The following is a 12,177-nucleotide window of genomic DNA, read 5'->3' as shown; positions in this document are numbered from 1 at the left end:
AATGAAGTCACTCAGATAGTCAGACTGCAGGCATGTCTTGAACACAAAAGTCTGGATGACTGGAAATTTTTTACTTCTCAACTCTGACAAAACAGAAGTTATTGTACTTGGTCCTAAGCACCTCTGAAAAATACTATCTAATCATCTCATCAGTCTGGACGACATCACTTTGGCTTCCAGCTCCACTGTAAGAAACCTTGGAGTAATTTTTGACCAGGACATGTCCTTTGTCCCTCACATAAAACAAGTTAGTCGGGCAGCTTTCTTCCACCTGAGAAACATTAGGAAAATCAGAAACATCCTTTCTCAGGATGATGCAGAAAAACTAGTCCATGTATTTGTAACTTCTACGCTGGACTACTGTAACTCATTACTATCTGGATGTCCAAACAAATCTCTGAAAGGCCTTCAGTTAATTCAGAACGCTGCTGCATGAATATTAACAGGAACTAGGAAAAGAGATCATATTTCTCCTGTTAGCTGCTCTTCATTGGCTGCCAGTAAAACACAGAGTAGAATTCTAAATCCTTCTGTTAACATATAAAGCTCTTAATGGCCAAACTCCATCATATCTCAGAGAGCTCATAGTTCCTTACTGTCCTAGCAGGCCACTCCGCTCTCTAGATGGAGGTTTACTTGTGGTTCCTAGAGTCTCCAAGAGTAAATCTGGAGGCAGATTGTTCAGTTATCAGGCTCCTCTTCTATGGAACCAACTCCCAGCATCGGTCTGGGGGGCGGACTCTTTAGTTATTTTTAGGACCAGGCTTAAAACTTTCCTGTATGACGGAGCTTATAGTTAAAAAGTTAAAGTCCTCTACTCTTTAGGTATGCTGCTATAGGCCGAGGCTGCTGGGGGAAGGACTGAGCTTCTCTCTCTCTCTCTCTCTCGCTGTCTGTCTCTTCTTGTCACCCTCTCTCCCCCTCTCCCTCTTTCTCTCTCCCTCCCTCCCTCCCTCCCCACTTGCATGCGCTGATAAGAACCATCCTTCTTAAAAAAAAAAAACAGTTTCACCCAGTTCTACGCATTTATCCAGCATTTACTAACCATGTTCTGCCAAAGTCTCTGTCTCTCCCAGTTCCTCTCCTCTCTCTCCCTGTCCTCATCCTGCAGGTGGTGACTCATAACCATCCCATGTTCCTGCAACGCCTGCTGGTCCCATATCTTCATGAATTCTGTACTACAGCTCAACTCCATGAACTTCATGCAGCAACATGTTCCTGCCTACACCCCCCCAATGCCTAACTCTCTCTCTCTCTCTCTCTCTTTCTCTCTCTCTCCCACTCTCAACCCAACCGGTCGAGGCAGATGGCCGCCCCCCCGAGCCTGGTTCTACTCAAGGTTTCTGCCTCTTAAAGGAAGTTTTTCCTTGCCACTGTCACCAAGTGCTTGCTCATCAGGGGACCTGTTGGGTCTCTTTAAATAATTTTATAAAGAGTTTGGTCTAGACCTGCTCTATATGTAAAGTGCCTTGATGTAACTTTATGATTTGGCGTAATACAAATAAATCTGATTTGATTTGATTTGTGTTACTGATAACAGCATGTTATTTTTAACTGAGTCTCAGGCCAACACTGTAATAACTCAGTGATTCAATAATTCATCTGGAAACATTTTTCCTTTTTTGTTGATTGATCATTGATTTTTTGGGAGTAATTTTAGTGTTCACTGAAAAGATGTTTTTAAAAATGGTTGAAACATGAATGAACTTGTTCATCAAGAATCTTGACATAAAACTAAAAAAAAAAGAATTCTGCTTTAAAATAAATAAATAAAAAAAAAACACACAGAACACATAATAAAGAAACCATTTTTTTTCACATCAAAAGAACTTCTGAAGTTTTTACAATATCTTTGTTTGTCTCACCCGGTCACCAGCCTCCATCTTTTGTCCTCCCACGAACCATTCCACCACAATGTCTTCGTACGACAACTCACATTCGAAGGTCACCGTCTCTCCGGCCGTCACCGTCATTTCCTTCAGAGGACGCATTAGCCCAATGGACCGAGCTGAAGAAGAAGAAGAAGACGACATGTTGAACTGTCGAGTCCATCTGAGGTTTGTCTGGTGTCCCTGCCCCTGCAACCTCTCAACTTCAGATAAAGTCAGAGGTGTCCAAAATAACCAGAGCAGCTGATTGGCTGACCGCTAAGACACACAACACTTTGGAATGTGACAGAAAAAGGGTCGCACGTCCTGTCCTGTCCTGTCGAACTCTTCACCGAGAAGAAATCTGACGTTTAAAAAACGGCGTCAAATCTGAAAAATATTTCTATGAGCGAAACTGAGAAAATGGACATGTTGAATATTCAGATATCAGCTCTGAGTGTTGACGAGACGTGGCCCTTACATGTTGATAGTTGTTTTTAGATGTGGTCGTAGACTGATCCTACACTATCTCAACAGAACAATGTTGTTAAATGTATTTAACTATTTTTATGGGTTGTTTAAATATTTTACACTTTCTTTATGCGTGTGAAGCTCTTTGGACTGATAAATTTGATTGTTTGTTTCCAGGTGAGGAGGATCATTCGGATTCTCTACCTTAGTTCCTGATCTGGTTCAGGCAAGCAATCTTAGTGAATTATATCCAAAAGCTTTAGATGAAACAAACACTGGCCTAAAGTCTCATCCCATCTCAACATGTAGACCATCTTCAACCTTCAACCAAATTTGAAATGACAAACAAAAAATTATTTACACAAATCTTTTCTTTGTTTATCTGTAACTTTCCTGTTTCCTGTTCTATGTTGCAAATGTTAAACTTCTCCACACAGACGGAGACACAATGATCCAAACTCAGAGCTGATGTGTTTCCAAGTAAAAATTCACCTTTGACCCTGAGCTGAGCATTGGACTTAGCATTGGCAGCTGAGAAGTCGACAACTCCGGCCATGTCCATTCGAACGTTGTAGAGGATCAGGACATGTTTGGTTCCTTCCTCTTTGATCTCCACATCCTAAAAGGAAACATTCAGACTCAGTTTCCTTCTCGTCTGCACTCAAGCAAACTGAGTCCACAGAGGAACCAGACTCACAGCTGATTGGTGCAGAGGTTCTCCCTTCAGCTTCCAGTTTCCATGGACATCGTCCTCTGAGATCTCCGTCTCAAACTTGGCTGTTTCCGTCTCTGTGACCTCCACACTGTACAGTGGACGAACCACCTTGATGTCTCTCTCTATGGGAAGGAAGATAAATTTTTAGCATTAGTTTTTTCACTTTTACTGAAATTAAAGATCTAAAGATCTTTTCCAGCAGGCAGACAGAGTTTGTGCGTGTGTGTGTGTCTATTGTCTCCTCCAGAAACCATCTTGGATCTTGACCTCAGCTAATGAATGCGACTGAAGAGGGTTTACCTTCGATATTGAGGTTAGCCGTTGTTTTATCTGAGCCACAGTCGCAGGTGTAGGCGCCGATGTTTGCCTTCTCTGCCTTCCTGACCATCAAGATGCGCTTCTTGCCATCGGTGCTGATGGCGATATTTTTGGAGGGAATGATCTCCTTCCCATCCTTGAACCACTTCACATCAGCCACTGCTTTGCTCAGTTCACAGACCAGCTTCACCTCATCCTTCTCCACAGCTGTGTAGTTCTGCAGTTTGGTGGTGAAATACAGGTCTCCCTCTGCAGACACACAAGACGGTTTAATGTTGAAACTCTATGAATGTGTTGAACTCTTAAAGATTCAGCCTTTAACTGGGTGCGATGGCACTGACCAATGACGTTGAGCATGGCGGTCACAGTCTTGCCCATGGCCTCCACTTTGATCATGGAGGTGTCGTCGATGGTGACCTCCTTGAAGGCCAGCATGTGGACCTTTCCTTGGTCCGACATATGCACCACCTTGCTGGGATGCAGACGGATGTCGTTCTTGTACCAGACCACCGGGATCTTATCGTGGGAGAGTTCAACGCTGAATTCGGCCGTTTCCCGCTCCTTCACCGTCACATCTTTAATCGGTTTGACAAACTCCAGACGAATACCTGCCACAGACAAACATTTATAGGTCAACTCATATTTTTATAAGACAAGAAGAATAAAAAAAAAAGAAATAATTCTCTGGAATTAAAAATTCAACAAAAACAGTATAACTGTATTTATTTTCATATTTTTAGGTTTTATTCTCCGTCAACAGTAAGAGACCAACAGGAGGTAGGGAGAGAGGGAATGACACAGAGTGTCATTGCAGAGAATGACGTGCACAACCACCTGACCACCAGCGCTACCATAGTTTAATTTAAAAAAAATGACCCATGGACTTACCCTGAATGATGAGTTTGCCCGCTGTCCTCTTGTCTTCAGTCTCGAACATGTACTTGGCCTCATCGTCGTAGGCGGCTGATCGGATCAGCAGGACATACACGTTTCCCTCTTGGATCATCTCATACTTGTCGTCGCTCTGCAGCTCCTGCGAACCCTTCAGCCAACGGAAAGTCTTTGGAGGTCTTGACACCTCAAGCTCGAACCGGGCTTCGTCCTTCTCGTACACCTGAACATCGCTAAGAGGTGTGAGGAAGTTGAGAGGAAGTTCTGGGAAAAGAGGAGGTTTTTGAGTTTTAGTGGGACTGTTTGTTTTCATTTGGTGTTTTAAACCTAATTTTAACTCTTGAAAGGGAGAATCAGGGTTTTATATCTAAAATAGGCAACTTTCTGGTGTGTTACCTTTGACTTTCAGGTTGGCAGAACATTTGGCGTTTGCTGCAGCATAGGCCACCTCGCCTGTCATGGACACTTTGCAGTTGTACAGGATCAGAGTGTGCTTCCCTCCTTCCTCAATGATGTCGACATCCTGTCAAACAGTATTATTAATGATCTGGACGGTCATATGTCTTTCCATCACAAACTAACAGAAGTGTGGATCTGCAGAGACTGATTTAGTTGCTCACTGAAGATGGACTGAGGGTTTCTCCATTCAGTTTCCACTGGCCATGGACGTCATCCTCCGAGATCTCCACCTCGAATCGAGCTGTCTCTCCATCAAACAGTTCCACGCCGTAAATCGGCCGGATGACCTTGATGTCACGAGCTGGTTAAAGAGTTAGCAACAGATGGATCAAAAACTTTATGTTTGTTGAAGTCGTAGGACGTGAAAGAGTTGTCAGAAATTCTGAATGCTGAAACAAGAACAACTCATGATTCAAATTTTTATTTTAAGAGTTTGATTTTAAAATCTTTTCAAAGATAATTCAGTTTTTCCTGATTACATGATTCCAGATAACAACTGACAGCAAAACGTTAGACCAAAGAGCAAAACAAAACCCTGAACAAAAAAAAGTCAGATGTTTTCAGGTGAGATTTTGAGAGATGTTTTCAGGACAGAGGTGTTTCTCAGGACAGAATAAGGACGTGTTAGGATGCTAGGCTAGCTGGTTAGGATGCCAACTTCATACAATACTGGTTTTAGTTTCCATCTCTGGAGACAGATGATGATGATGATGATGATAATAGGATATTTTTTTCTTTATAATTATTAATTATATTCTCTCCCATGAAACATTTTTTCAAGTCTTTCACCTTCAATGTTGATGTTGGCTGACGTCTTGTCTGTTCCACAGTCACATACGTATTTCCCTTTATCAGTCTGCTCCACTTTCTTCAGTACCAGAGACCGGTGTGTGCCTTCACACCTCATGACCACCATCTTGGAGGCAATTATCTCCTTCTCCTCGTGGTACCAAAGCACTGGGACATCTTTGCTCAGTTCACAGTCCAGGGTAACCTCATCTTTCTCTGTGGCTGTGTAGTCCTGCAGCTTCACCACAAAGATAGGGTCGCCCTCTGGAACAGATCCAGGACCAGGAATACGTTAATCACAGGTCAACAGAGACGCACAATTAACTTCTGTGGTCAGTTGGTCAATCAACCAAGAAACTGGAGCACACAGGCCAGCAGTGGATCATTGACATTTCAGTCCATTTCAATACAAATCAGCATCTGAAGTTTAATTTAGTTCAAAAAGAGAAAGTTCTCCAAGATTCCAAGACATGAAGAAACAGAAACTACAAAGACCAAGCTGAAATAGACCAGAATTATCCTTCACACCAGAGTCCAACCGCTTTAACTATAAACAAGAAAACATCTACCTGATTGACTGTAAATCTAATGAAGAAAATAATTTTCTATCTCATTTGTGCAGATATAAAAGACATGAGAGGAGAGGAAAGTGTGTTGTTACCTATAACGGTCAGTTTGGCCACTGAGCAAATCCCTTTGGCCTCTGCCTTAATCTGGCAGGTGTCATCTAGAGACAAAGTCCTCATTTCTAGAAAGTGTCTCTTTCCTTCCACGCGAGTGAGCACCGTTCGGCTCACATGGATTTTGACTTCATTTCGGTACCAAACAACTGGAACGCTTTCATGCGTCAGCTCAAGCTCAAAATGGGCCGTTTTACCTTCTTTGACTGTTTGGTCCTGAAGCTGCTGGACAAATTTGAGCCTCATGCCTGAAATACATCAGGTGAGTTCACACAGACAGGAAGGTTGCCACTTTAAAGCCACGAACGTTAAATGACACAAACATTGAGAGAACATGAGCAACGTGAAGCGTTGGGGGTTTCTGTCGGTCACTTACCTTCCACCACCAACTGAGCGCTGGATTTCTGGCCCAGCACCTCAACCGTGTACTTAGCCTCATCGTCAAACTCACAGCTGTTAATGATCAGAATGTGTTTCTTTCCATCATCAATTATGTCATATTTGGGGCCTGGGGTAACAATCTCTGCCCCCCTGAACCACATGACCTTTGGCACATCCTTGGTGATGGTGCATTCAAACTTTGCCTGTTTCTTTTCAGGCACAGAAATGTCCTTCAGTGGGTCAACAAAGCCCATTTCGATTTCTGGGAGGTGCGAATATGCAGCAGTTATTGACAAAGACAAAGACAAAGACAAAGACACAGCCTTCACTTTTCTTACCACTGCCTTTGTGCAAAACCTGACGAATACAACAACTTGCAACAGAAAACAAAAAGCACAGTTAGGGTTGTTTGTGTCAGGTTTTTACCTCTGACGTTGAGCATGGCACTTGTGACAGCGTTCAGGGCCTGATATGATACTTCACCAGCCTGATCCAGCTGGACGTTCTTCAACGTAAGGAAACGTTTCTTTCCTTCAGCTTTAATGTCACAGGTCTGAAAAACAAACATGAGCTCAGCTTTGGATTCTTTGGACTGAACTAAGCCTGTTTTCCAAAACCACCATTAAAACACATCAGAATCAACCAAGAATCAGGAGGAACCTGACTAAAGGATTACAAAACACCACGCATACTCTGTTCAGACCAAGATTAGTATATTCGGCGAGACTTACCGGAGATCTGGTCAACACCTGGCCTCTTAGCTTCCATTCACCGGCTACATCATCCTCAGATATTTCAGTGTCGAAATTAGCTTCTTCCTTCTCAACCACCTCCACGCTGGATAGAGGCTTCAGGATCTCAGCCTCACGCTCTGCAATGATGCACATTTTAGTTAGTTTGGACACAATCCTTATTATTTTCAAACATGTATTTGTGTGTTTACGCTACACCAACCTCCAAGTGTCAATTTGGCTGAGTATCTGCGACCCTCAACCTCAATGACATAATCTGACACATCATCAGGCTGACAGTTTTTGATAGTCAGCGTCACAGTCTTTCCATCTTTTTCGACCTCGACTTTGTCGGAGGGGGTGAGCTCGTTATCTCCTTTGAGCCACTTCCAGTTGGGCGTGTCTTTGAAGAGTTCAGCTTTGAATGTGGCCTTGGCCTTTGGTTTCACATGCTGATCCCTTAAAGGCTTCACCAACCAGTCTTTGATGATTTCTGAGGACAGAAAGTTCAATTTATTTCAGAGATTAATCCCGATTTGGGAACCAGCCAAGTTATGAATGAAATCGAAATCCAGCAACTAAAACATGACCATGAAAAATTCGATCATTGGTTTAAATCTGTGTTCAAGGTGATGGGATGTTTGAACCACCTTCTTGTTGTGGGGCAACAGCGCTAACCACTGTGCCACCGTGCTTTCCGTGTTAGTTATTCTTTCCCCAAAATGGAACTGAAAGAACAGGACAGTGAAACTGAGTGAAGAAACGAAGAGACCGGTCAGTCTAATTATCAACAGTGTTGATTTGGGACTGTTCTGGGCCTTTTTTCACCCTGGGGGTGAACACTGAATATAAGGGAGGTCTGATCACACAACTGACAGCTCACCAATCACTTTGACGGTGGTTTTGGTCTTGATGTCTTCCTGTCCGTCCACCTCACAAGTGTACTCGCCAGCATCATCATCGGTGGAGTTCTGGAGGGTGATGGCGTGCTGCAGACCAATGATGTTGATGGCCACTTTTCCAGCAAGTTTCTTCAGAACTGCACCGTTACGTTTCCAGATCACATCTCTCTCTTTGTTCAGCTCACAGGTCAGATACATCGGCTGACCCTTCGTGCATGTTGTCTCTGGTTCCAGCTCCTTCACCCATTTGACAGGGAGTTCTGGACAGATGAATGAAGTCTTTTACTGAATTTGGAACACATTTTCCATATTTGTACCAAAATCATATCCAAGTTTGTCCCTTATGATGCCTGCAAAAAGCTGCTACTTCTTTCAGATTACACAACTTCTCAAATAAATTGGATTTAACATAAAAAACATGTGTTGGGTTACCTTCAACAATGAGCTTGGCTGTGCAGGTTATTTCCTTGCCAGCGTTTTTGGCCACACAGGTGTATTCACCAGTGTCGGACAGCTGGACATCAATGATGTTCAACTTGCGATCCTTCCCATCAGAAGTGAACTTGTGCTTGGGGCCCTCACGCAGGTTGCTGCCATCTTTCATCCATGACGTGATGGCAGTGGAAGGTGAGATCTGACACTCGAACACAGCAGAAGAGCCAATAGACTCGGCCTCTGTCAACACAATGTCCTGGATCTTCTTGATGAACTTCAGAGGGACAGCTTTGAGCTTGAATCCTCCGAAGGGATCCTCCGGAGGTGATGGGCCTTTTCCACCGGGCCTCAGGCCCCGCCCCCTGCCACCATCACCAGGTGAAGGAGTTTGTCTTGCTGCAACATCAAATGCAAAAATTCATCATATTGGTTTCAGATATGATTTTTTGATCATTTTTGTTTTGAAGTTCTTGTGCCTAGACGTTGCTCTGTTGATGAAATATATTTATAGAGTAAACTGGTCTAAATCATCAGTTTTCAGTGACTAAGAATCATGCAGAGCCACTGTTAGTGATCTCTAACAGGATTCAGGAAAACAAAGGCGACAAAAACAAAAAACACACTCAGATTACCTAAACTCATTATTAAACCAAAACAGGTTTATGTTCTTGTACAAACTACTTAAAAAACAAGCCAATAAGGCTTAAATCTTTCAGACAAAACCAAGAAGCTCCAGGTTTGTCAGTCGCTCTGTTGTTGAGCAGCACAGACTTTCTGGCTTCGATAAAAGGCTAAAGACAGCGGGTAACATTTAATACCAGGTGTGAGTGAAGCAAGTGAAACTACTTCAGACCGACCTGCCAAAGACCAAACATGCACTTTAGGTCTAACACCAACTTATTCTCACCCCCAAATCCTCGGCCTCTGCCTTTAGCTGCCTCCTCTGTTGGTTTTCCATCTGGACAACAAACAATAAGATGAGTCTAAGGTTTGTTTCTGCTGATGTCAATATTCCAGCAGAAATCAGAGCAAATATTTAAACGTTAAACCAAATAAGACATATTTGTATACACAGAGCATGGAACGTGATGAAGAGGAAAAAGATGGAGTGAAGTGAAATTATGAAACGGGACAGGATGGTCAACATACATGGTAATGAAGGATGGAAGGAATAATGAAGGACATGATACAAAAATGAAAGATGAGGAAGATGTTTGATTATAGACATTATTAAAGTGGATGGACAGATGGACAGAGTGATGAAGACAGAAGCTGTAGATGAATGAATGGATTGGGTGAGGATTAGATGGATCATCTTGGATGGGATGACGGGATTCCAGAGTCATCATCTGGGGAGACAGTCGGCCTTCGTCTCACCTCGTTTACCTCCAGGCATGCCTGGAGTCTCCAGTGCTCCACCAACCCCTTCACCTTCCCAGTCTTCTGGAGGAACCAGCTCCCAGCCCCAGGCTTCCTCATCTTCATCTCCTTCCATTTCCTCTCCCTCCTCTTCGAAAACTTCCTCTTCGGAGTGTGTGGGGACTTTGGTCATCTGCACGGCTCCAGGAGAAACCTCCTTCACCAGGGGGACCCTCCCTTTACTGGGCTTCTCTGGTTCTGGGACCAGCTCTGGCGACTGTTTCTTTGGGACTTTTTTGAGTATTACAGTTTCAATAGATTCTTTTGGCGAAAGGGTTTTGGAAGCCCTCTTGACTTTTTCAACACTGGGAACTTGTTCCAGTTCCTTCGGCTTGTCAGGTTTTGGTGATGGTGTCTTTTTAAGTTCAACCTTCTTGAGCTCATCGATCGCTTTGAGGGCCTTTTCTTCTTCCACCTTGTCTTTACTGACTATGGGTGATGGAGTCTTTCCTGGTGCACTTGGCTTCTTGGATTGAATGCCTGGTTCTTTTTTCTCATCCTCGTTTTTAGGAGTCCGTTCAATTTTCCTGGGTGGCTCGTCTTTTAGCTTCTTTTTCTCCTCTTCAGATGGCTGCACTACCTTTTCTTCTGGCTTGGTATCTTTGGTGAAAGGCTTCAACACAACTTGCTCCTTCTCTTTTTCTGGTGTGGGAATAGTTTTAGGTTTTCTACAAAGCTTGTCAGCAGCTGTGGCTTCCACATCCTTGGGTACCTTGTCAATCTTTTTCTTCTGGGGAATTTCTGTCTCGTCTTTGCTGACATCAGGAAGAACCTCTGGACTTGTCAGCGGAACATCATCTTTTTTCGTTCCGTGTTTTATGGCTGCACTGGGTTGGTCTCTCTGAGGCATCTCACCTCTCTTGAATGGAGTACGCTCAGTATCAGTCTTAGCTTCGGATTCTTTCTTGGCTTTTGGAGGCTCAGCCTCTTTGGGTTTCTCAGGTTTTTGAAATGGTTTCAATGTCACTACTTCCTGCTCCTCCTCCTGCTTTAACAACTTCTTTAATTTCTTTTTAGTTAAATCTGGCTCAGGTTCTTCCTCTTTTGGTGCTTTAGGGGTTCGAATCCATCTTGACTTCTCATCATCTGCCTCTGGCTTTTCAGGTTCCTCCAGTGATTTCAATTCAGGTGCCTCATCAGTTGCTTGTAAGACTTGTTCAGTTCTGCTCAGTGTTAAGATCGCACGGTCCTCTCTACCTCTAAGTCTCTCAACTGTTAGTTCTGTATCATAGTGCCTCATCACACCAACTTTTTGAGTTACAACTTCCTTCTCAGGCTCTTTAGGCTTTGTTGGCACCTTCTTCAGTTTGATCTGTTGTAGTTCTTCTGGTGTGACAGATTTTTTAAATGGTTTTAGTTTAATTGACTCTTTCTGCTCATCTGTCTTTGGCAGTCTACTTATTTTCTTCTTCTCCACACTTGGTGCCTTAGGTTCCTCGTCTTTCTGTGGTTTTGGGGTTCTTATCCAAACTTGTTTCTCTGTTTGCTGAACAACCTCAACCCTTTCAGCTTCCTCTAAATAGCCCAATTGAATCGTTTCTTCCTCTGCAGTGAAAACCAGCTCAGTTCGTGCAAGTGTCACAATCTCTCGATCTTCTCTGTCGTGAAGTCCGTGAACTGACAGTTCAACATCATGATGTCGTGTCACTTGAGCTTTTTGAGTTACAATTTGTTTCTCAGGCTCCTGAGTTTTCACTGGAACTTTCTTAAGTATAATGACTTCTGCTTCTGGTTCCTTCTTTGGAGGTATTCTGGTAAATTTGCTCCTCAGTTTAGCTGATTCAGGTGTTTTTGCATCCGGAACAGGAACCTTACCCTTTTGTGTAAGAGGTGGCACTGTGGTTGACAGCAAATACAACTTTTATAACATTCACATAGAGACAGACAACACGGGACTCACACAATTCATACACATGTAAGTTGCAGTTTATGAGACAATGCCTTACACATCATTATAGGATTACTGACTTTGTGAAAAAAGAAACACAATTTTTCTACCTTTCGTTGGTCCAGGTGCTGAAACTGGTCCCTTGTCTGCAATTTTAAGAGGATTAATTTAAACATTCACAATATAAGTAGTGTTCAAGTATAAGTCAAAGACAAAGCAAAGAAGTTCAG

At 43.1% G+C, this 12,177-nt stretch overlaps 1 protein-coding gene across 1 annotated transcript in view; it reads right to left on the bottom strand.

Annotated features, from left to right (window-relative positions):
- LOC115061562 (titin-like) overlaps positions 1-12,177 on the bottom strand; it is a 154,750-nt gene that overhangs the window by 85,328 nt on the left and 57,245 nt on the right. Inside the window, exons 85-102 of the mRNA XM_029529957.1 lie at positions 10,018-10,918; positions 9,548-9,598; positions 8,638-9,036; positions 8,187-8,465; positions 7,527-7,796; positions 7,304-7,443; positions 6,999-7,125; positions 6,568-6,834; positions 6,173-6,439; positions 5,512-5,775; positions 4,884-5,023; positions 4,660-4,786; positions 4,261-4,527; positions 3,714-3,980; positions 3,355-3,621; positions 3,037-3,176; positions 2,832-2,958; positions 1,866-2,008 (exon numbers count right to left, since the gene is read on the bottom strand). Of these exons, the coding sequence (XP_029385817.1) occupies positions 1,866-2,008; positions 2,832-2,958; positions 3,037-3,176; positions 3,355-3,621; positions 3,714-3,980; positions 4,261-4,527; positions 4,660-4,786; positions 4,884-5,023; positions 5,512-5,775; positions 6,173-6,439; positions 6,568-6,834; positions 6,999-7,125; positions 7,304-7,443; positions 7,527-7,796; positions 8,187-8,465; positions 8,638-9,036; positions 9,548-9,598; positions 10,018-10,918 (4,443 nt within the window). The remainder of the gene's footprint in view (positions 1-1,865; positions 2,009-2,831; positions 2,959-3,036; positions 3,177-3,354; positions 3,622-3,713; positions 3,981-4,260; positions 4,528-4,659; positions 4,787-4,883; positions 5,024-5,511; positions 5,776-6,172; positions 6,440-6,567; positions 6,835-6,998; positions 7,126-7,303; positions 7,444-7,526; positions 7,797-8,186; positions 8,466-8,637; positions 9,037-9,547; positions 9,599-10,017; positions 10,919-12,177) is intronic.

This window comes from Echeneis naucrates, chromosome 21 (assembly GCF_900963305.1).
Source record: "Echeneis naucrates chromosome 21, fEcheNa1.1, whole genome shotgun sequence".
Taxonomy (NCBI): Eukaryota; Metazoa; Chordata; class Actinopteri; order Carangiformes; family Echeneidae; genus Echeneis; species Echeneis naucrates.
Note: the sequence above shows the minus strand (reverse complement) of the source record. Positions and strands in the feature narration are given on the sequence as shown.